General features: G+C 34.9%; 1 protein-coding gene across 1 annotated transcript in view; it reads right to left on the minus strand.

Moving 5' to 3' along the window:
• The window catches only part of Cadps (Calcium-dependent secretion activator), a 37,787-nt gene extending 12,372 nt beyond the window's left edge, over positions 1–25,415 (minus strand). Inside the window, 7 exon segments of the mRNA XM_064072250.1 lie at positions 1,212–1,292; positions 1,362–1,516; positions 2,155–2,234; positions 2,287–2,462; positions 4,031–4,420; positions 15,597–15,730; positions 25,170–25,415. Coding sequence (XP_063928320.1) covers positions 1,212–1,292; positions 1,362–1,516; positions 2,155–2,234; positions 2,287–2,462; positions 4,031–4,420; positions 15,597–15,707 — 993 coding nt within the window. The 5' untranslated portion in view covers positions 15,708–15,730; positions 25,170–25,415.
• Between the last annotated feature and the right edge of the window lie 296 nt (positions 25,416–25,711).

Consider the following 25,711-nt stretch of genomic DNA (forward strand, 5'->3'; position numbering starts at 1 on the left):
TTTAACTTTACGACTTCAGCAATCTGAAAGCGGGTAAATGTATCAGAAAACATTCGTACAGTTGCTAGGCAGTTCTGGTTTAAACGCAATGCCAAATATAGGGACGTTCATACCAAATGACTTTAAATGAACGTTTTTTTGACAGTTGCGGGATGTGATCAGACACTGACAATCATTTCTGATCAAGAGATAATTGTGATGACTGACTTTATTTCATTTAAAATATTATTTGACGTAAAGTTTTTTTCTAGCCGTCGCGTCGTCGTTGTCCTTGAATGTATAAATGTACGTGAAAGTTCCTCCTGCTACCCCTACGTTGAAAAACACATCGGCTAGGTCCTTCTCTTTTAAAAATGAGGTGTTTCAGTTTGCCGTAACCTTTCCGATATTCAGTTACTTTACATTTAATTAACTTTGGGTGACCTCTAAACCTTTAAGCGTTAACCGGTAAATGATAAATTTGAATTTGTGATGTGCTACGCAAAACCGAATTCGTAATGTGCGTCAAATTCGGTTCGGTTTCCACAATCAGTTAAACGGTTGTAGCACAAAGCTTTGTTTTGTCGCGCTACTGTACAAAGAGTTTTGTAGCGTTTGATGGAGGCTGGATCATTTTCGTGAGGAGGTGTCTGAAAGGTCGGGCGAAAGAGTGGAAAATTGAATGATGAAGTCAATATCGGCCTTTTTATTGTTTTATTTGTTTAATCCCTTTTCGTTTTTGAAGTAAGTCGGAACGTTGGCGTGGCCTTTGCATCGGCAGTGGGTGTTTTATCTCGGTACATTGGCGGTATAAAGTTAGTGATATTGTGAAGGTTGATACGGTATAAAAAAGTTGTGGGCGGTAAAGCGTTTGGGAAAATTGGCGCAGTCTTTTACGCTTCTTTGTGTTTTCCTTTCTTCTTCCGCCAATAAAGTGTTTGTTTTTGTCGTCGATATCTGAAATATTTCTCGAGTTATGTGAGGGAGCGTCAAGTGTTTCGAGATTATTAATAGTGCGGTTATGTGTTCGCAATTGTGTTATATAAATGTGTCAAATGCACGTAATTAGATTATTTTCGATATAGCTTGCGGAGCGAGAGAAATTGATGAAAAAAGACTGGTTTCTCGAAAACCCCCAACGGTGTTGACCTTAATATAAGATCCAATACGTTAGTAGATTTAATCATGTTGTCTTTCGATCAAATGTAAGCGAACAATGAAACGAAATTTACCTTTTCCATTTCAGCTACTTTCTGCATTCTTCCGTCTAACTCTCTTCTAATAGCAGCCGCTTGTTCGTCAGCCGAATCAAGCTAAAACGTCCTTACTATTGTAAATACTCCCCAATTTTAGACATACTGTCAAAAACGACTTATCCTTACCATGAGAGCGTTAAACAGAAGTTGGTGTTCGAATTTTTTAACGCCCAGTATTTGTTGGAACATATCGTACAGTTGCTCTTTCGACAAAATTAACTCCGAATTTAACGATTGCTGTTGCATTCTAGAAGGCCGCTTGGAATCTTCGTCTCCTAATCCTGCGAGATAGAAAATCAAACGCTATCTTTTGCAAATTAGAAGATCATAATTATCGATTCGCGTCGAGGGCGGCCGAAAAAACGAAATAAGGGAATAGCGGAAAACTCCATTTATTTCGTTAATTTAACCTCGACGTTGGTTTTGAAGTTTTTCGATAAAAACGTCATTTGCCAACGACAGTACTGCATGTCTTGAACGAGTTTCCATTGTAAGGAGACAAAGGCAATCAACAATTTAATTAAGGAAAAATTTTACTCATGTTTACCCAATATTTACGACCGGGCAAATTGGGGCAAGTTGACGACGCGCTACAAAAATCCGACGCCTAAACACACAATCGACGAACAGACTTACTTTAAAAGGAAAACGAAAAGAAAATGAGAAATAAATCTGTAAACAAACGAACGCCCATTTTAAAACGTGTACGGTCAACCTTATCCCACGCCCCTGAACCTCCCACGCAACAGCTATGAATCAAATCCAATATCCACTTTAACAAAAATCTACACATATTAAAAGACACGTTTTAGTCGAGAAAACTCCCAAGCGGGTTTGGGTAAATTCACAAGAATAGCCAATCAACTTTCCCTAGTTTCCGTCTCGCTTTTCCGATCGATTTCTGTAACACGTAACTTACCTTTTAGAATACAGTCGAATTTGGCCATCCATGAGGTAAGAACGGTTTCTTTACTTAAACCCTCCATTTCTGGCAAAGACCTGTCGCAAAACGACCAGTAGAGACCACAAACAAAAAAAATCAAAATCATACCTAACGCGTTTTTCGATATTATTCCTAAAAACCTCTCTAAAATCATATTGCGAACAAGCACCAGATTGTACCATTTTCACTACTCTCTCCGATTTGAGGAAAACATCGTAGTAATTTTGTACAGCGTTTTGGAAAGCTTCATCCGCCATTATTTGAGTTTCTCCTTTCAAAAAACTCTGAAATCATGGTTTCATTTCAACAACTTCACGTGACTGGTATTCGAATCTAAATGTTCAAGCAAAGAAAATCACTTTCATCCATAATAAAAATAACGCATTTTCCGTGTATGTTTGCTTTACAATAACGAGAAAATCGTCTCTGGAAAATACACACGTTAGCTGGAAAAGCTTAATACAAGACAATACAAAGAAAATCGCGTAGGTCAAATAAAGTGGGGAACACGATTAACTAAACTTGAGCCCGATTAAAACTCTTAGAATTAGTAATCACACGAATCAATTTTCTCCCAGAGCCCTTGTTTTTAGCTTCACGAGAAACTTCAACATTAATTAAACCATATTTATACGCGTGTTTGTAGATAGTTACTATACAAAGTGTCTGTAAATGATTACCCCATCAATCTACCGGTACAAATTAACGATGTTCAATTTTTGCCGCCTACATATTCGGTGACATTTACTACTTTAAAACGATGTTATTGAAGGGGATGTAACGTAACTTTGACAGTTTGGTTATAAATCATGTTTCGACAAGGCGGCAAAGCAGTGTCTGCATTAATTTATAGACAGTTATCCGATCTATTAAAATTATGCTGCAGTAGACACATTATGAACCTATTTGAAAGATACACGTAGTAACATTTTAAATCACTATTACTTACTTGTGTAACCTCAAATTGACAACTTGACTATAATTCTTATCTCGTCAAAGCGGTAAAAATCAGTACTATTTTGAGTCGGCATTTATTTAAAGACCTTGACTAATGGGGTGTAAAGTTTTTATGGGTTTCTAAAGTAGAGTTAAAAATGTAATTCGAGATTCTGAAGACGTCAATCATAGTGTGTCTGTTATCGTAAGGTTAAATTGATCTATATATAGTAGCAGTCTGTTCCGTTCCACAAAGTTGTTGAAAATGACATATCGTAATCAGTCGTTTGATAAGTTGCAAGCTATTATCCGAAGTTTGAAGTCTCTTTCTTGTCAAAACAAGAAGACGTATTTGATGTATAGAAAATAGAAGCAGCCCCGATAACTAGATTTGGTAGGTAAAAGCAGGGAGATAAAAGAATCAGCTTCAAAGGTCTTTAGTTTGAATAATACAATCATAGGATTGCACAAAGGAACTTCATTAATAGGAGTAAATACAAAGGCCTCGGTTTGCTTAGAATATGTAGAGGTAAAGATATTGAGGCGTTTCTACAAATTCAATCAAATTAATTCACTTGAGCAAAAAGCGCAACTGAGATCTTACCTTAATCTCGATTTGGTCGGGGGCTTTCTGTTTCGTTTAATGCTCATAATTGAATGAATCGTGCGAATTCGCGGATCGATGTTCACGCATCTGGAAGGGCGCCTTTATGGTTAATATGAGGCGTACGGCATGGATATTTGATCGCGAAGTTGAAATTGGCAGTTAAGGTTGAAACCGCGCGATAAATGTGTCGATTTTTCCATTAAATATGTGCTCGAAACGTGGGAAGGGCTTTGGCGTAATTGCTTCGTTCTTGTCGATTAACCAATCAGACAGCGAAATAATTTCATTTCGAATTCGTCATTCCATTACCTGAAATCTGGCGGTGATAGTTTCTAATTGGTGTTTTGTGATTTTGGTCTGACGTCTCGTCATATCCGTTGGTTGTTTCGCGTTGAAGGGATAAGCAATACACCTCGAGATGAACACGTACAGCTGGATGCGCCGTTTCCGTTCTTCTTCTTCGCGTTCTTGTTTCTCTTGGAGGTCCACTTCGGTCTTCTCAGAGGCCACGGATGGGGAAGGGCTGGTAGGGCGAGGTAAGGAGTTCGCGCGGGATGAGCCTATACTGTGACTAAGAGTTTCAGCGGATACTGCACTGGAGGGCGAGAGAGAACGTTGGAGGACCGCGGTGTTATTCGGTACCTCCAAGTTCCCGCTTCCGGAATCCGAAAGGTGTGCATGGTAAGGAGAAGCTTCTGCCTGGAAGCAAAAGACAATTGCAACAGTTTTTCTCATAACCAAAAGCAACCATATTATATATTTACCAAGAAAATGTATGCTCGTACCTACATACTATTTGGTATTCCCATATTTGTCATTTATAGACTTTAAGACAACAAGTTTTGTCAGTAGTTCTGGTTTGCATTATGTATCTAATAGTTACATGTTTTAAGGATATTTCGATAAGGACTGTAAGCAGGAAGATCGGAGAGAAGCAATTTCTAAAAAGAGGAATCATTAGGAGGAGAAGAAGAAAACTGACTGGGAAGAGTAAAATGAGAGGGCAGTGGGAATCGAGGACTGGAGACTTGTAGCAGGGAATAGAACAAGATGAAGACATTTCTAAAAAAGCTGTAGGTCAACTGGGGCTGTAGAGCTGTTGATGGAATGAAACTAAATCTGTCGAAATTTAGATGTAATATGTTATAACAGCTCTAGAGACGCATAGTGCGATATACTTTCGATTACCGTAATGTCTTTCACAGTTTTCCATCCTAAAACATGAAAGGTTGAAGGTAACATTTAGGTCATGGAACTTCCCTTAATTTAAGAAAAGTTACAAAAAATTTTCGGAAAATTACTGCAGATTTATTTGTTATAAAAAAGTTAATACCATCTGAGATAAATTGTAAATATTGATAAAAAATGTGGGTAGTTTAGTAAACGCCACGTATTTTTTGGAGGAGGGGATCTATTATATACGGAGGCCTTTGAGGTCATTGTATGCTGCTCCCTATTGTGCCAGATACTAATAGAGTCCTACGCCTTTAACAAAGCCAAGTAAGCAAACTATAGACCCATCCCGAACGTCATCTGCTCTTTCTTAATATCAGCACACATTTACTCAGCAAATTTATTAAGTTTTGGTAGAGATGCTAGACATATTTTCGCTTTTTAAAACATAACCTCCCAGAGGTTATTTTGTTAATAAATGGCGACTTAGTTCAAACTATCATTTAGTCTAAGCGCAGCCAACTTCAGAGTTGGTATTGTGTCACTTGTATTTTTTACGAATTAACCCCATTCATGTAGAAATCTATAGCATAAATTAAGCTTTTTTGTTAATTTTTATCTGGAAACATAATTAGCGTTATTCACAGAAGCATAAGAGACAAACCTAAAGAAACTCTCTTCTGAGAGATTTCTGAGTCGAATGAATCACTTTGATTAGTCATGAATAAGGCAGTGAATCATAAGCTTTTTTATAATCGATAAAAGCTGTGTATTTTACGACACTGTCAACATTGGTCGCGGGATTTTTTCATTAACTTAATTTAAAATTTACACACAGTCAGTTTCTCATACGTGAAAGTTTAACGCACATCCGTGTTTAGAAAAGCGATGACGTAAAGTATGCGGTAAAACTTATTATGTAATGAAGTAATCTACGTGCACATTAAGTATTAATACAGTAGTAGCTCGCTAAAGCTTGCTTTGTTTATCTATTTACATGCTTTTCATGCGTAAAACAATTATGAGCCATAAATAATTCAGTTGCGCAATTTTTGCTACACACAATCATGAGACATAACATATGTGCTAATTAGCTCATGCATTTTTTTATTGATTTTTATGGCCAGCGTTTACCGTTATTATTATTTTATAAAGTTCCAACAGTTCGGAAACGTTTGTGGACATTTTATAACATTATTCAAGCATGAGTGACTAACCAACTCGTTAAACGATGCGACGTAGAGAAAGAGAATAATGTGTCTACATCAAAGTAAATACCACCTGAAAATTTGTAATGGTGGCGAATAAAAATTTAATTATGTCTAAATGGAAAGTATAGTTCCTTTGATGTTAAATATTTACGTTATAGTATTAATTAAGCACCCCACTTCTAAGTTAACAGCTTTTCAGTTAGTAAAATTAAAAGCCTATAAACAGTTAATTACGCTTCTCCGACACATCGTTTACACCCAAAGTCTTAAAATCATAAGTTTAGAGCATCAAGAAGCACAAACGAGATTGTGTTCCTAATTTAAAGCATTAAATATACATCACAAACAATTTCTTTTAAGTGCTAACCGCTCTTTGTTCTACGAATCTAGGGTTTTAGTAGTAGTTTGATGTACAAAAATGTTTAACTTGTTAATTTACTCATCTAATAGCGATTTTTGCAAATATTACTTGAAGCTCTATAATTATTAATATTAATTTGTTATTACGATGAGTATTCGAGTAAAACATGTTAATCTGTAAGTGGTGTTTATGTCAAAAATCGATCTAATTACATTAAGACTATTACCAGTATTGAAAGTATATTACGTTGTAAAGAAATTACGAAATAAAGTATGTATATGAACGTAATCAAATTTGTATTTACTAATAAATTATTTTATGACAATAGGCTAGAATTAGCAGTAAATGTTTTACAGGGCAACAAATTTGCAAACATTTCGGGAAAAAAATGGTCTAAGGTTATTTGGACAGAACGTCCTTGAAGTATAATCCAACAAATTCCGCTTCTTTAACAAATTATAAAAATAGATTTTACGATTGTACGGACAATGTAAAATATATTTAAAGCAGATAACCAACGGGAAAAAATGTCCCCTCAGCACCAATAACAACCAAGTACAAGTTTTATGTTTATACATCCAAAGAATATCACGTAGAAATGAATTGGATTTGATCAGAAGACTAAAGTTTAATAAAACCACAATAAATAAAGACATGCGTATTCACATATTTGCGAGAAAATGGGTGCCTCGTTCTTAATTTGATCAATAAAAAAACTGTGATGACGTCATCAACATAAATAGTGCTAGTCATTTTCGAGACGTTTTCTCCTTACTTTAGTCTTTTTTTTTCTTCAAATCTGCTAAATTTCGCTTGGAAAAGATTAAATCATAATTAAGCAATTATATACGAGAAAATTTTGTTATGAAATAGAATTAAAATATAATAATACTGCTGAGGTCATGTCAAGGGTAGCCTTGTCGGTTTTATTCCTACAAAGACTGCCTTGTTATGGAGATTTCGCCTGAACGCAACACCTAAAATTCAGAATAGGAAAGTATTGCTAAATCGATATTAAGAGAGGGAGAATAAATTTGCGCTGATGGAGCGAATTATAATGCGTCCTTCATAAAAAGGGGAAATTGTTAGTAACTGTTTAAAATTGCCGCTGGGGACGTAGGAAGCAGAATCTAAATACCGGTAATAATCACATCCATGGATTTAAAAATCCGTTTAAATATGGTGGATGCGCCGGGATAGTGAACTAAATTATCCCGACGCATGCATCATTTTTAAAGAAAATGGAAAACAGAAATACGACTATTTTAATGTACCTACATGTATTTATTTTATTGTCGATGATATGTGGCACTACGAACAATTTTTCTACATTTATTTGTAAACCAAGGTTCAGGTTATATACCAGTCACTAAATAACATTTCGATTTTAGGAGTAGATACGCTAAATCCAATAATTTTCAATATCTAAATTATAGTTTTGATGCAAGATATTCAACACGCAACTGAAATAATCCGCTTAAAGTTTTCCACAAAGGCGTGCACAGAAACGTTACAAAAGTAGCTTTGTGAATGCATCTGACATTTCAATTTGAATGACTAGAACTAAATAGAAATAAACGCTAAATGGTGTAGAATAACTCTGAAAATCAATTACATGACATAATGGAAATACTGCGAATTGTGAGAGAATGTTATGACATGTATTAATTTCCCCTTTTTCTTTAAATAACAACGCCTATATTTCTCCTAACGGATAAATTCCTAAACCCGACGATTCCCATAATATTCCAACAAAACAAAGATAAAATTCTCGCTGAAAAATGTTTTTCTCAATTTATAAGCTGTCATAGGTGGGAAGCGAAACATCCCACGAGAAGATAATTGTGTGTAACAAAATAACTTCCAAAGTTCAAAGTTCACGGTATAAAGAGCAACTTTCCCGTTGTTAGCAGATGAACATTTACATTTGATAATAGTAACGCGACCGCGTCTTAACTGAGCCCTTTTAAGTTCGTAAGAGGATTGTATTTGCTTAAGGGCTCTCAGGGATGCCGACCGAGCCTACGTAAAGAGGATGCTAATTTATCATTGTATTTTCCTGCTAAATCTGCACTGTTATTCTCTCCTCGACTAAACAGCAGCATGGGATTTGCCGATATATCGACAATGTAGCAATGTATGCATTGACGATATTATTTCCGCGTTCCGATATTTGGAAAATATTCACCTTCGAAATATAACAAGTACAGTGTGTACATTTTCAGTAAAGACTGGTGTGTTAATTTTTGAAATTAAGTTAATCTTTCTGGTGCAGATAAATATCTATTTTTATATGTAAAATATAGCAATAATCATTAATAGTCTTGTGTAATTCGTAAATTTTAGACTTTAGGCAATTTTTATTTAGAAAAATTACTGCAATTCTAACCTTTCTCAATTTTCAACAAATTAACAACATTCATTGAAACATGTTTTAGAACTAAGTGTTTGACACCACTGTATTAAGAACCGACGCCCAGAAAGTACCGTTTTTTTATTATAAACCATACCGTCGCCTGACAACTTGTTTGATCCACAGACCGGAGCGCGCTCAGGCCAATGTCGACTCTAAGCGTTCAGAATTTCTGCGAGAAATAGTTATTATTTCGATCCTTTTATTTACAAACGTAATATCACATCTCATCTCGCATGTACTTTTTTATTTAATTAATTCTCTAATTGTGTCCTAAATTAACATTCGAGAAAGTGCAGTTATTTTTATGTTTTGTGTTCTATTTTGTATTAATTTTTACATATTTTTAGTCACAACTTTGGTAGTTATGGAAAAACTTTTAGCATAATTGCAAAATCCAGATTTCCCTGCAAAATTTACCATTTTAAACATGGTTTAATTTTTTTGTAGTGAAAAAAACTACTTTTATTAAGAAAAACAAAAACAAAATTTTCAGACAACTTTTTTCTTAAAACCATGAAATACAAAATCGGAAGTGGGTGGGGTTAGTTTTACTTTTATGTCTACATTCCACTGTGTATCAATGTAAATGTCGCTTTTTGTCCAATAAAATGAGTGATTAGCACGAAAACCGGGTAGGTGGATGGGGTCACTTCGAATTTTTATAAGCATAGATTAGGCCACTCTACAAACTTTTAAGTTCTTTTAATTATATTGGATCACTAGCCACATAATTCAATTTTCATCGCCCAATAAGTAACATAAGCCAATGAAATGCAAACGCAGGTGGGTGGGATTAATTGTACCTTTTAGTTTATTTTACCATTGTTTGTCAATATAAAATACACTCTTCGTCTCACAGCCAATAAAATGAGTGATTAATTTCATTGGTTCTTAAATTAAAGCGAATCTCATCGTCGCAAACATGACATTCTAGAACAGGTAACCGTCATAATATTGATTTTGACTTGTGCATTTTATAGAATTTACAGAAAATTTAAGAACTTGAAAATATAACGAATGCGATTTTAGCTGAAAACGACCCGATTTAAACAAAAAGACTTTCAGAAGAGTAAAACAAACCCCACCCAGTTCCGTTTTTGATTTTCATTGGCTTTGAAGTGATAATTTTATTTTAGTTCGTCAAATTGTCCAATCAACAAATAAAAAAATTCAAAGTGGTCCCGCCTACTCAACCGGTTTACTGTGATTACCCATTTTATTGGACACAAAATGGCATTTACATTGATACACAGTGGAATGTAGACGAAAAGGAAAAACTGACACCACCCACCTCGGTTCTTGAATTTCATTGGTTTTTTGATCAGATAAAGATTGAATTTTATATTGTCAAGTGGTCGAATCTGCGCCTAAATAAATTCAAATTTCGGCCAAATTTTGACATTTTCGAAACTTAACTAAATACATTTTCTTGTAGATTTCGAGCTCTAGAACTCACTTCGGGCATCGTTTCATTAATAACTGCAACCGTTTTTCCAGAATCGACCGTTGAAATATCGAAATTTTTAGAAATTTCAAAAAATTCTCATTTCATACCGATTCTAACGAAAATTTTGCTCCGTGACCATAAACATTCTATATTTTTGGAATCAGCAAGTCGAGATCTACATCGCTGAATTTTTTCAGAATTTTTAGACAACTTTTTTAAAAGTGAAATTTTTCCCTTCTCCAAATTTCGACCAAAATTTGACATTTTCGAAACTTAACTAAACACATTTTCTTGTAGATTTCGAGCTCTAGAACCCACTTCCGGCCTCGTTTCTTTGATAAATGCAATCATTTTTCCAGAATCGACCGTTGAAATATCGAAATTTTTAGAAATTTAAAAAAATTCGCATTTAATACCGATTCTAGCGAAAATTTTGCTCCGTGACCATAAACATTCTATATTTTTGGAATTAGCAAGTCGAGATCTACATCCTTGAATTTTTTCAGAATTTTTAGACAACTTTTTTAAAAGTGAAATATTTCCAATGGTCCCCCCTTCTTCAATTTTCGGCCAAAATTTGACATTTTCGAAACTTAACTAAACACATTCTCTTGTAGATTTCGAGCTCTAGAACTCACTTCCGGTCTCATTTCTTTGATGACTGCAACCTTTTTTCCAGAATCGACCGTTGAAATATCGAAATTTTTAGAAATTTTTAAAAATTCGCGTTAATACCGATTCTAGCGAAAATTTTGCTCCGTGACCATAAACATTCTATATTTTTGGAATCAACAAGTCGAGATCTACATCCTTGAATTTTTTCAGAATTTTTAAACAACCTTTTTAAAAGTGAAATTTTTCCAATGGTCCTCCCTTCTTCAAATTTCGGCCAAAATTTGACATTTTCGAAACTTAACTAAACACATTTTCTTGTAGATTTCGAGCTCTAGAACTCACTTCCGGTCTCGTTTCTTTGATAACTGCAACCGTTTTTCCGGAATCAACTGTTGAAATATCGAAATTTTTAGTAATTTCAAAAAATTCGCATTTCATACTGATTCTAGCGAAAATTTTCCTCTGTGACCATAAACATTCTATATTTTTGGAATCAGCAAGTCGAGATCTACATCCCTGAATTTTTTCAGAATTTTTAGACAACTTTTTTAAAAGTGAAATTTTTCCAATGGTCCCCCCCCTCTTCAAATTTCGGCCAAATTTTGACATTTTCGAAACTTAACTAAACACATTTTCTTGTAGAATTCAAGCTCTAGAACTCACTTCCGGCCTCGTTTCTTTGATAACTGCAACCGTTTTTCCAGAATCGACCGTTGAAATATCGAAATTTTTAGTAATTTCAAAAAATTCGCATTTCATACTGATTCTAGCGAAAACTTTCCTCTGTGACCATAAATATTCTATATTTTTGGAATCAGCAACTCGAGATCTACATCCATGAATTTTTTCAGAATTTTTAGACAACTTTTTTAAAAGTGAAATTTTTCCAATGGTCCCCCCCTTCTTCAAATTTCGGCCAAAATGTGACATTTTTGAAACTTAACTAAACACTTTTTCGTGTAGATTTCGAGCTCTAGAACTCACTCCCGGCCTCGTTTCTTTGATAACTGCAACCGTTTTTCCAGAATCGACCGTTGAAATATCGACATTTTTAGAAATTTTAAAAAATTCGCATTTAATACCGATTCTAGCGAAAATTTTGTTCCGTGACCATAAACATTCTATATTTTTGGAATCAGCAAGTCGAGATCTACATCCCTGAATTTTTTCAGAATTTTTAGACAACTTTTTTAGCAGTGAAATTTTTCCAATGGTCCCCCCTTCTTCAAATTTCGGCCAAAATTTGACATTTTCGAAACTTAACAAATTACATTTCCTTGTAGATTTCGAACTCTAGAACTCACTTCCGGCATCGTTTCTTTGATTAGTGTAACCGTTTTTCCAGAATCGACCGTTGAAATATCGAAATTATTATAAATTTTAAAAAATTCGCATTTCATACCGATTTTAACGAAAATTTTGCTCCGTGACCATAAACATTCTATATTTTTGGAATCAGCAAGTCCGGAGCTACATGCCTGAATTTTTTCAGAATTTTTAGACAACTTTTTTAAAAGTGAAATTTTTCCAATGGTCCCCCCCTTCTTCAAATTTCGGCCAAAATGTGACATTTTTGAAACTTAACTAAACACTTTTTCGTGTAGATTTCGAGCTCTAGAACTCACTCCCGGCGTCGTTTCTTTGATAACTGCAACCGTTTTTCCAGAATCGACCGTTGAAATATCGACATTTTTAGAAATTTTAAAAAATTCGCATTTAATACCGATTCTAGCGAAAATTTTGTTCCGTGACCATAAACATTCTATATTTTTGGAATCAGCAAGTCGAGATCTACATCCCTGAATTTTTTCAGAATTTTTAGACAACTTTTTTAGCAGTGAAATTTTTCCAATGGTCCCCCCTTCTTCAAATTTCGGCCAAATTTTGACATTTTCGAAACTTAACAAAATACATTTCCTTGTAGATTTCGAACTCTAGAACTCACTTCCGGCATCGTTTCTTTGATTAGTGTAACCGTTTTTCCAGAATCGACCGTTGAAATATCGAAATTATTATAAATTTTAAAAAATTCGCATTTCATACCGATTTTAACGAAAATTTTGCTCCGTGACCATAAACATTCTATATTTTTGGAATCAGCAAGTCCGGAGCTACATGCCTGAATTTTTTCAGAATTTTTAGACAACTTTTTTAAAAGTGAAATTTTTCCAATGGTCCCCCCCTTCTTCAAATTTCGGCCAAAATGTGACATTTTTGAAACTTAACTAAACACTTTTTCGTGTAGATTTCGAGCTCTAGAACTCACTCCCGGCGTCGTTTCTTTGATAACTGCAACCGTTTTTCCAGAATCGACCGTTGAAATATCGACATTTTTAGAAATTTTAAAAAATTCGCATTTAATACCGATTCTAGCGAAAATTTTGTTCCGTGACCATAAACATTCTATATTTTTGGAATCAGCAAGTCGAGATCTACATCCCTGAATTTTTTCAGAATTTTTAGACAACTTTTTTAGCAGTGAAATTTTTCCAATGGTCCCCCCTTCTTCAAATTTCGGCCAAATTTTGACATTTTCGAAACTTAACAAAATACATTTCCTTGTAGATTTCGAACTCTAGAACTCACTTCCGGCATCGTTTCTTTGATTAGTGTAACCGTTTTTCCAGAATCGACCTTTGAAATATCGAAATTATTAGAAATTTTAAAAAAATCGCATTTCATACCGGTTTTAACGAAAATTTTGCTCCGTGAGCATAAACATTCTATATTTTTGGAATCAGCAAGTCCGGATCTACATGCCTGAATTTTTTCAGAATTTTTAGACAACTTTTTTAAAAGTGAAATTTTTCAAATGGTCCCCCCTTCTTCAAATTTCGGCCAAAATTTGACATTTTCGAAACTTAACTAAACACATTTCCTTGTAGATCTCGAGCTCTAGAACTCACTTCCGGCCTCGTTTCTTTGATAACTGCAACCGTTTTTCCAGAATCGACCGTTGAAATATCGGAATTTTTAGAAATTTCAAAAAATTCGTATTTAATACCGATTCTTGCGAAAATTTTGCTCCGTGACCATAAATATTCTATATTTTTGGAATCAGCAAGTCGAGATCTACATCCTTGAATTTTTTCAGAACTTTTAGACAACTTTTTTAAAAGTGAAATTTTTCCAATGGTCCCCCCTTCTTCAATTTTCGGCCAAAATTTGCCATTTTCGAAACTTAACTAAACACATTTTCTTGTAGATCTCGAGCTCTAGAACTCACTTCCGGCATCGTTTCTTTGATAACTGCAACCGTTTTTCCAGAATCGACCGTTGAAATATCGAAATTTTTAGAAATATCAAAAAATTCTCATTTCACACCGACTCTAACGAAAATTTTGCTCCGTGACCATAAACATTCTATATTTTTGGAATCAGCAAGTCGAGATCTACATCCCTGAATTTTTTCAGAATTTTTAGACAACTTTTTTAAAAGTGAAATTTTTCCAATGGTCCCCCCTTCTTCAAATTTCGGCCAAAATTTGACATTTTCGAAACTTAACTAAACGCATTTTTTAATAGATTTCGAGCTCTAGAACTCACTTCCGGCCTCGTTTTTTTGATAACTGCAATCGTTTTTCCAGAATCGACTATTGAAATATCGACATTTTTAGAAATTTTAAAAAATTCGCATTTCATACTGATCATTACCACTCGTTAATTGGACATGACGTCATCACGTTTTTGGAAAACATGAATAACAAATTTTTGATTATCTATCTTAGCCAGAAACTTCAAGTCATTGGTTCTATAGTTTTGGACATTATCTATGCGTAATGTATCCTGCTAGCCGACGGAAATTGAAAAACGCCAAAAATTATGAGTATATCTTGTATATTTTAGTATTATCTGCATTCTCACAGCCTAGTGCTCAATAAATCCAACAATTATTACCCTGAAAAATTTAGAGGAAATCAATACATACGGAAAGCATTTTAAGGAAAAACAAGAATATTAAATTGTTTCAATAAACCGAATGGCAATAAGTCCCAATTTAATATTTTCATATGATTAAACACCAGTTCGAGTGGACGATATATTGGAAATTTATTCATTGGACATTTGATTACCTACCGAAAAATGTAATAAAGGATTTGCAGATGGAATAAAACCTTTGTAATATATTTCTTTAAGGTGATTTACGTAAAACTCCACGCATTTGTAGTACACAAGTGCCACAGATGGCAGTGTGAATTGTTCAATAAAAATGAAAAATAACACGTTATTCAGTTTTTAATATACTACTCATCTTATCATTAAACCTAGTTTTTATCTCATGTCGATATCCTTCTGAATAAGGGAACCACTGTATTGGAAACAAAATCGGGAATAGGTGTGAGCACTTAATGCAGTTTTGGGCAGATATAATATGAATCTTTAATAATATGTAGATATATTGATATCAAATACATATGATTAAAATTCGATTTAGATATTATATCGATTGTACTAAGTGGATACGAAATAACCTTCGCTTACCTAGACGACTATTCTCCTCAACTGCAAGAAATTCCTATTGTACACCTTCGCTATGACCGCAAAATTCATTTAGAGTAATTTAATTTAATTTAATTAATTATTTAATTTAATAGTTCAAGTAGATATATGTCGTCTCACGTAGAGCAAACACGCTAATGTCGCAGGCTTACCGGGTGGTGGTGGTGGGTTTGGTGGTGGTGATGAGCGGCGGTGTGGTGGCCCGCATGTGAAGGGGCGTGTTCCTCTTCACTGTCTTCTTCAGATGAAGATGGATCAATCATCTTCCTTGCTTCTCTCGTCCAATCTGAAAAAACGTTAAAGAAGTTTATTAGCGAAGCCCGGCATGAGACGAGAAAATCAATACTTTAGGGTTTTGTTTTATTTTATAACTACTAAACCAGAAGAATTTTAAACGCGCAATAACTGGAATGAATTCCGCAACAACGCACAGCGCCCAAACATTATATTAATTTGAAGAAAAAAAATGCCTGTGCTGCGGTGTTTACTTGGAAATATAGAGAGATATTGTTACATAACATGTGTAAGTGACTGCAGGATTCAGTTATTGTATTGCTTTGAAAAAACAGATATAGAATGCCTCGCTTGTGAGGGAATGTTTACAGGTTTCATTGTGGCTTTATGGAAAATTTTCAAAGCGATCTGGATGAGTGAAACGTGATTTAAGATCTCTTTGACGTGAAAATCTCAGTCAGACCAAAGATTTGTGCTTTAGTGTGCAGAATTCACATGTGTCGGATTAATCACCACATGAAAAACTGTACACACAAAATATCGCCGATCTAAACACACTCACTGACTTATTTTGTGAACAAAATTCTATAAGCTCACTGTGTACGTTTACACTGTATAATGACTTTCTTTGTAAATTGTCATTTATTTGTCTCTTCTAGCAATATTGATATTTACGTGCCTATCGTTGTCTTTTTTTATAGTTTGTTTTGTTGTCTGGTCCAAGAAAATATTTATCCAGAACAAACCACTCCTACCAAAATCGAGTCAAATTTGAGTGAAAATTTCATTTTCATAAATCTACATTTTATGCAACTGTATTGAAATAACAATTATTTATGATAATAAGTGCCGGCTAATTAATTGATTTTATTACCAAAACACAATTATTGTACAGAAGTTTTTAGAATTGACACTTGCCATTGTTTATTAGTTATAGTTTATTCGTGACAAGTTAACACGGCTGTGAAATCTAATATTTATTTTTATAGTTATTTCAGTTATTTAAATCGTTACTGAAGTTTATTGAGCGAATAGGAATAATTTATTCTAAATCATCCGGCGCTTGATGCTAATGACAGCAGTAAAAATATTCAGCAGACAAACAATAATCGATACTTCCAAACAAAACAACTTAAGAAAAACTAATTGAGTTTGTTTAACTTTCAAGAACTTCCGAAGTTATTACAATAAACATGAATTATTAATTAAAATTGTGAGTGGAAAATAGCTGCATTTATTTACTTCAATTAACTGCAATAAATGGAATTTTAAGTGGAGTTACAATATAAAAGCGGAAAGTACTCGAAAATAATTTGTTACTTCTGCTCCTTCTGAACTTCCAAGACGGTTTTTAATTAAAAATATAAGACGAACGAAAGACGATAAAACCAGAGAAAATTCCTTTATAATTATGTCTAACACACAGGACTTATTTTCGGTTGATATGCTACAGCAAATCGGCTTTTCTTCTAATTATGTCGTGCTCATTAAATTAAGGAAAACTCCATCAGAGATCGTAAATAAAAAAGAAAACAGAGGATCGTCAGCTCTGAAAAAATTGAGCTGAATCCTACGCTGATTGCTCGTAAAAAACACAACAAAAAAAGCTTTTTAAACAACAACAACATCAATTAAATAACTGAGTCGTAGGATGCTACGAATAACAAAGACTCTTGAACTTGGGATTCGCTAGAATTGAAAAATAAAATCCACCTTTTGAACTCTCGGAACGCATGAATACATTTTGAGTGTTGGAACGAAGTTTATGAAGAAAATTGAGCGTCACACAGTTTTGCCGTTAATAGACGACTAATAAGTTAATAAGACAAGGTGACGGCATGTCTCCCATGCTGTTCATTCAATTTAGAGATGATATTAAAGGAGGGTAATATTTTTTCGAGTTGATCCAAGATTTGAATATCTAGAAGTGACATTAACAAATAAAAGCGAAGACGATGGGGGATTGAAGAAAAAGGTTGAAGAGGGAGTGGAGTGGCAGGATTGGATCAAGTAAACTTTTAACATCTGAAGCACATATATGTATATACAGCAAAACCTCTCTACAACGGACAGCTGTGGTGGCTCAGAAATTATTGTTGTTATTATATTTGTTGTATACGTATACTGAATATATACTGTGAGATTATCCCAAGACAGGTAGATATTTATACTTTCTCACTTAAGTGAAATAACCGCCACTTTTTCGTTATTAAATTCCTAACATTTTATTTGCGAGAAACATACCTAACGATAAGAAGATTTAAGAATTTAGGAAATAATGAATTACCGGTGCAGTGCTGCCGACAATCATTTGAAAGGATTTAACATACACTTTTAAAATTAATTTTTGGGAAAACCGGTAAACCCTACAATGGATTAAATGGAATAACGAGAAAACCATTAGTATGTTATGATAGGGTACCGTGGGCGGTACTCAAAATTAGTTAATCCGTCAACAGTACCTGAGCTGTTTACCAGATATAATAACAAATAAATCTGTCCCTTGTGCAGAGGTAAATTTCTATGAAAATTATTAAAATGGTACCAAATTTTACCGTCCGCGTTCGCTGTTGAGAAGGTCCGTTGTTAGGAGGTTTTACTTGATTACATTTGCTAATACACTTTCAGTTTCTTAAAAATTGTCCGTTGATTAGAGGTGTCCGTTCAAGGATTTTATGAAAAAGACAAACAAGTCAGGAAGTAGTTTAGCATTACTAGGGTAGTTCACGCTCGGGAGATAATATGTTAGAACTTCTGGCACCGTTTCCAAGATGGAGGATTAAAATGGTATTGAAGACGGATAAAGGAACCAATTTAGAGTAAGTAAGAGTACCCGGTGGAAAAGAGAGTCTCAAGACAGAGGATTGTGGAAAGGCGCTTATGAAGCCACATTATGTCTAGCGACGGAAACTCAAAAGATAATTAAACGTGTCTGATCTCGTACACCAATTTTTTTCGACATGCTTTGCTATCTGTTTGGAATCTATTTGTATACATGAATCATTATCAGACAAGGATAACCCTATCCCGTAATCCGTAAATAATATAAAGCTGATAAGCGTAAACCTGGGGAAGCTTGATGATAAACAATTTTGACGCGTATTTGCGTGGTGCATATCTGCAACTGCGTTGTCAAAGGAAATGATAAACAAGTTATTGACCGAAGTATTGGTGAACGAAAGTTCCCTACAAGCGTTTTGTCATCGGTTTGAGTGACTCGCCGAATGCCTAGCTGGGGGATTTTCGATAATTACGCGTTTTATTGGCGAGGATCGGGGTCGAAGGCCTCAATTTCGCTGATGAATAATAGAAAAGTGATCTGAAGAGAAGAAAGAGAGAACGCGATCGATATTTTCGCAGAAAAAGTGTGAGGATTTTTCGTTTTCAATATTGGCAGGAGTGATGTGTTTCATTAAATAAGCGTCAATGGCGCAAATAAATTGCGTTAGCTATAAATCCAAAATATTAAAGGTCGATGTTATAGAAGGCGATAAAATTTAGCATTGCGCAGATAATAGGTAACGTGAAACGTTAATGGAGCGGTTTTTGAGCCGGTGAACATAATTACGGTTTTCCTAACGATTACGTCGTGGAAATAATTAATTATTCGAAATTTCGCAGTTACGCATGTCATTCATTAGTGCACTGTTCAAAGTAAACAAGCAATAATTTTAATAATGCGAAATTACGTGGAGATGTTATCGGGCCAATAAACAAATTAGCTTTTGTTTGTTTAATTTATTAGGTAACTCCGTCCTGGAAAATAAATATACAAGCTTCAAACCCTCCTTTATTACGGCCAGCAAAAATCGTGGGTGTACTATAGATTAGCAAATTGCAATAATAAATGATGATGTGCTCGGAGCGAACTCAGAAATCAATATCCGAACCTTAAACACATAATAGGCAGATAGCTTCCAGCAAAATTGCAGCTTTTGCACAAAGGACTAATAATGCATATTATTTTCTCCTAAAATCGCTATTATCACACATTTTTAGTAAAGTTCTTTTAGACACTCTACACCCTCGTTGAGCTCGAAATAGATTACAGGCAATTTTCTTCGACATATAATACTATAACCACCGTCAACAACCAAGAGACAAATCGTACTTTTCTTCATAATAACACTTTTTTTTTTGTTCTAAACTAACAATATCACCCCTACGATTTTTGTATCACATTTTCACCTCACTACAATTAATTTATGATGAATCCAATGACATGAAACGTAGCTAATAACATAGAGATACGCAATCTCTAGGATTTTTGGAACCGTTTTAATTGTTCTATTTCCGCATCTGGAACTGTGGTATTTTATTGCGGTTCTAAATGTAGCACTTGAGCATTCACCTCAATGAGCTCTTGTCTAGTCACATTAAACTCGGAACGGTGCTGCGGAACATAATCTGATAATTCAACGGCAACCACATAAATGACGGTATTTGGAACTAAGATTTCGATACTGAAACTTGCGGGAACAATTGAAGCAACCGACCAAGTATGAATGAACGTGTAAACCAGTTTCATATAGGTCCAGCTCCGTGCGCTCTTCCATGTAACTATTCCACATGCATTTTTAATGTAACACTGTAACTACTGGAACTAAGCCAAAATCAAAATACACACCTACGGTGTACACTTTATACCAACAAGAACACCATTTGGTAATCAATAATTTTCAGCCTAAACTATAACTGCTAAATTGCTATACTAATCCGATACCAAAAAAGGTAACTATTGGTCATTTGACACAATTGACGTCTGCACACTTTCAATTTCCGAACGTTAAATACATAAAACGCAGGATATTTTTAACAAAGTTCCTTCAGATGTTTCATACTTTTGTTGAGTTGAAATGGCATGTAGATATTTATTTTAACACATAAAACTGCAACTACTATCAATAACCAAAAGAAAATCGTAGGTCTTTCTTTAAAATAATATCCTGGTTTTTGCGATCTATATTACAAAAAGCACCTCAGATAAAATTTCAAAGTAAAAATATTTGTTCGTTTGGTTATGCGGACATTTTAGCTTGTACTCCATCACTAGACGAATATGCGTCAGACGTAATAAGCATGAATCATAGCTATTCTATTACATTAAAACGACCGTATCGTTTTCTTACTATTTTGAAACTATATACAGAGTAATTTTGTTGTAAAATTTATTCCGAGTACCAATCCATTATATATTTTCTAGTAGGTCAAATTTAATGAATAGAATTTGGACTTTACATAAAGTTAATTAGTAAAACTTGGGTTTGGGCCTCGATTTAGCAGGAACCTTCCTTGATATTGCAGCAGGAAGTGTAATAACTGGATATGTGGCGCAGTACGGATCAGGAGAAAAAATGTGTACAAACAAGTATAAAATGAGCACAGTAAAGCCACGAACTGTGGATAAAAGTATAATGGAGAAGTAAGAAAGCTCTTTTCGGTATATTTCGCGCAAAATGAAAAGGCTTTCCTGGGGTGTTTCATTATCATTAATGTCCCCTTAATGTAAATTGAATGACGTATTGACCAAATAACTTATTTTTATATTGTAACGCAAAACCATATGCGTGTTAAATGATATAGTATGATTAAGTTTAAGTGTTTTGCATATATCGATTATTCTAATGGCGTGGCAACATTAGCCGTATTTTATTCAGCGTAGGCTAAAATAAGTTGATTTAATATTAACACATAATGAACGAATGAGTGCGCATTTTTGCTCGTTTGCCTCGAAAATTTTAAGTTTTTAATTGAACGCAAAACCAGCACCTGCCAAATTGAAAATTCTTTTTAATTTGTTAATGAGAGCAGACAAGATGAGGGCACTTGTTCTGTTTACATATCAATGAATGTTATTTTTAATGGAAACGTGGTTTACTTTCCACATTTATTCGTCGAAAAACGAAACAAAATATCACGACTCCTACACGAGTTGTTTTTACGTTTGGCCTGAGGAGAAATGTAATTTTTTTGCCGTTTATATACATTCATTATCGTTATGATTGTGAAAAATGTGATTTATAACCACCCTTTATCCGCCTCGCTGAGCACTGGAATGCTGGATATGATTAGATTCGCGGAGATGAGGATAAATACAGAATTTATTTCATCCTAGTGGATCGTTTTATTTTGATCTAAATCTAATTTTGACCGTCTTTAATAATGCACATTGTTGAGTTCATCTGTGAAGTTGGATTTCATAATTCGATAAATAATAAACAGAAAATAAAATCGATAACAAGTGCTCTTCGCTTGAATAACCCAAACCGAAACAATAAATTTTGAATCCAAGATATTAGAAATTGTAGGTATTCTTTGTGGAAACGATTAACGATTTGATTACTTTGACACACGTCACGTGATCGAATCGCTTTAAAGAGGGGAAAAAATCCTAAAGCGAAGCTGTTTCGCTTTCGCGCAAATATTCCAAAAATGCCAATTTTTAACACACCTCTGCAGGAAATTCAAATTAAACCGCCTGTATTCTCGGAATAACTATATTTCGTTACGAGACGTTCCAGAAACAAGCAATATTGCTTTGAAGTATGCGATTTTACATAATTCAATTTTCGTTTTATCGAGTTTTTCTTTTAAAATGAGAAATAAGACAACGCACGCCCAAGTTTCGACGATATTGTCGAAATGAATAGCTATTTATTAGTTGACGTTTGACGTTTCACACGAAAGGCCGGTCATTTTTACCGACCGGTAATGGAAACGTCAAAATTCAGCTTTTATATGCAGTAAGGACGACTTTCGACCGTGTTTTCACCCTCGTTTTACCCTTCTAAAGTGATGTTTTCCCCACATATTGCAAACAATGTACAATATTTTACAAAGAGATGTTTATAACAATGTAGGCTTCTGTTGCGGATGTGGAGTTTTTCGACGATTTACAGTGAATTTAATTTTGACTTTACCTCATATAATGTTGTTTACGAGTTTTATTAAAGGAATAAAAATCTCTAACAAAATTTATTAACATTGTTCAAAACACAAAGGCTGCCTCATACACTCCTTAAACTGATGGACCTGCTTCTATTTTTAGCGCAAAAAGAAACGATTCGAACGTCGCAACGTACCAATCGCATAAATTATAACAATATTGTAATACCATACAAATCATTGGCTTTAACGCTTCTACTGCATGCAACTTTTTTGCTAAATACGTTGACGTGCTAAATTTAGTAATCACGTGGTATTACTGCTAAGTACGAAATATTAATTAAGCTATAAATTTATAGAAATATATTTCTGGCGATAAGAGTTAATATCGACATAAATTTCCGTATTTTATTAACGATGGTTATCATTTAATAAAATTAATTCTAATTTTAGACTAAAATACATTTGCAGAGCTGGGTATAATAATTATTCGTAAAATGTGTGTCGAATGTATTATGTGTTGCATAATAAAAGTGTCAAGGCTCGTCAATTTTGGTGTGGAAAGCGAAATACAATTTGCCTTTTCCAGCGAATGAAACTACAACACATTTTAATGTAGAATAACAAATGTGACACATTAAGGACAAAGATGATAGAGTCATAAATATGAACTAAAAAGGAACGGGGGTGTGAGACCTTCATTTTAATATAAAATAATATTTTAATGCGTCATAATCACATGTACACCAAAAGATCAACTGCAATTTTAATTACGGTTTTTTATCGCATAGTATTCATATGCGGGCTGATTAAACACCATGTGCTATTCAAAATTTATCTTTATTAAATATTTCGGCGAGTTGTCGTAATGTTGAAAAAAGTGTTATAAAACAATAAATACAGGAAAAGCATTTAATTTTGCAACTTTATATTTTCCAGTGCGATTCAGACAAATTAGCTAGTATCGCCATAAACAGTGTGATGTGACGTGATTTCCACAGAATAATACAATTCAAAGTGAAACTCTATTTCAAAGTCGTTTATATGCAAGTATATTATAGGAGTCGTAAAAATTATAGCTGTACTTTGACAACGCCAATTGTCCGTTTCTTTATATGTCTATCTGGGTTTACTAAAAAAAGATAAGACCGTATACAGAGTTTTTCGTTCAATGACGTTGACAATATAATAAGGTGCGATCAACAAAAAGCTTCAAATTGGCGCTTAACGAGCAACAACGAAAAAGACAGTTTGCTTGTTCAACGCCAATTTTTTTTCGTACTTGTTTTATACATGGTATCATTTTGGAAGGAGGAAAATTTTCAAAAACTTCTGACACGTGCATTTTTTTATCAAGTTTGTATGAGGGGTCAAGCTCTATTTGAAATCTGTCAGATAATGGCCTCAGTTAATTGACGCAATGAGGCTAATGGCGATATGTTTATGATGAAGATCAATCGAGCTTAATTTTTTTCCTTGTTATGAAATAAGTGGACAGGGAAAAGACGGCAAGTTAACACGATACTCACACGAACTGTTTAGGTCGAGACAACTCTAATCAGTTGTTTACCAAGACTGTAGAATTCAAATGAATTGATCCCAATCAAGCAAATATAAATAGTTGTTGTTTTCCATATTTCCTGCGATCGTAAGATAAAAGAATCGTTAAATTTGGGGTCCGGTGAAAAAGCCAACAATGAGGGTCCACCCAAAAAGAGCAACCTTTTTGCAGCAGTGCATAAATTAGGGCTAACGACCCGCAACCAATTAGGCAAAGACCCTCATAATCTCAAGTATGACATTACCGGAAAGTTTACCGCTCACAATTAGAGAATAGTTGGCAAACGTCTTGCAGTCGACCGCATCAGAAATAAAAAGTTCGAAACGAAACGGGTTTGGCTGTTGCGTCGCTTTAAAGTGACATGAAAGTTCCAAAGTGAAATTAAACTTGGAACTTCAACTCCGCTTGGTGTTAAACCATCAAGGAAATTATTTTATTCAGACGAGTGCCAGTGGCCATTGTAAAATTTCGTATGTGAAATGAACAACTCAGTGACGCATTTAATTAATTTCGCACCGAAGCTGCTAAAACGCCCAGAGGTTTCAAATAAACAAAATAAAAGCGCGTTTTCGTCGCAAAAAAGCGGCCGAATTTAACGGAGCTTTCGATGGGGATTCCCAGATACAGGAACCAGTCACGAAAGTTTACGTGCATAATAACTCAGTATGAATTAAATTAGTGCTATTTATACGTACGTGTCTTAGTTCGGGCTTCTTGTGTCAGGGACGCCCCAAATTCCGCGGTCAAAAAGGGTTACGGTCCTGCGACCAAGGGAGCACGAGTGCGGCTTTCTGCGGCAAAGTTTGCGAAGAATTTGAAAAGTTTGGGAGTCCGGGCGTTAGCAGAACTGGCGCAGCAGCGCGGATGATGCAAAACTTTGCGGAAGAATAGTTTTAGGCTCGCGATGCAGCGAAAACGTGCTGAGAGGAATAGCGTGCTTATGTAAACAAGATCGATGTTTGCCGTAAAAGTGTTAAAACTGGCGTGTTGACGGGTACGATACAAAAACACATGGCGTGTGGTGTCGTCGGCTTTGAAAACTAACCTGATTAGTTCAGTTGGAAAGTGTATCAGGATCGGTGTCGCTATCCCATTCTGTGGAGCACACTATCCCGGTGGGCACTAGGCTGCCACAAGAAGCATGCCTTGGCCAGGAGGAGGCGTCGAGTTAGCAACGGCGACGGCACACGCTGACGGCGATGACTGTGCTTGCAATGTGGGGCATTAGGTACTTGTAAAAAAGCTCGGTATTGATTTCCCGTTGGTGCAGCTTGGAGAAATGTGACCTGAAAAGTCTTCAGTATACTGTACCTACTATCTGCGTTGCGCAGGTTGCGTACTTGCGGTCGTCTCTCTCCGCGTCGCGCAAGCGTCGCGATTTTGCCATCAGTATAGGGGGAATCGTTATTTTAAATGGACTATTGCGCCTGTCCTTCGACTACTTTCCTCGTAAAACATTTCGCATTATCAATTCCTATTCTTCTATTAGTCAAATCGACACTCATTAAGGACCCCCAAAGATCCCCCACTGGATAACGCGCCCCTTAATTATCGGCTCCTATCCACCACGCGCTCAAGATCGGTTCA

Source organism: Zophobas morio, unplaced genomic scaffold, assembly GCF_036711695.1.
Source record: "Zophobas morio isolate AGI-343-1 ecotype UQ-CSIRO unplaced genomic scaffold, CSIRO_AGI_Zmor_V1 ptg000044l, whole genome shotgun sequence".
Classification (NCBI taxonomy): Eukaryota; Metazoa; Arthropoda; class Insecta; order Coleoptera; family Tenebrionidae; genus Zophobas; species Zophobas morio.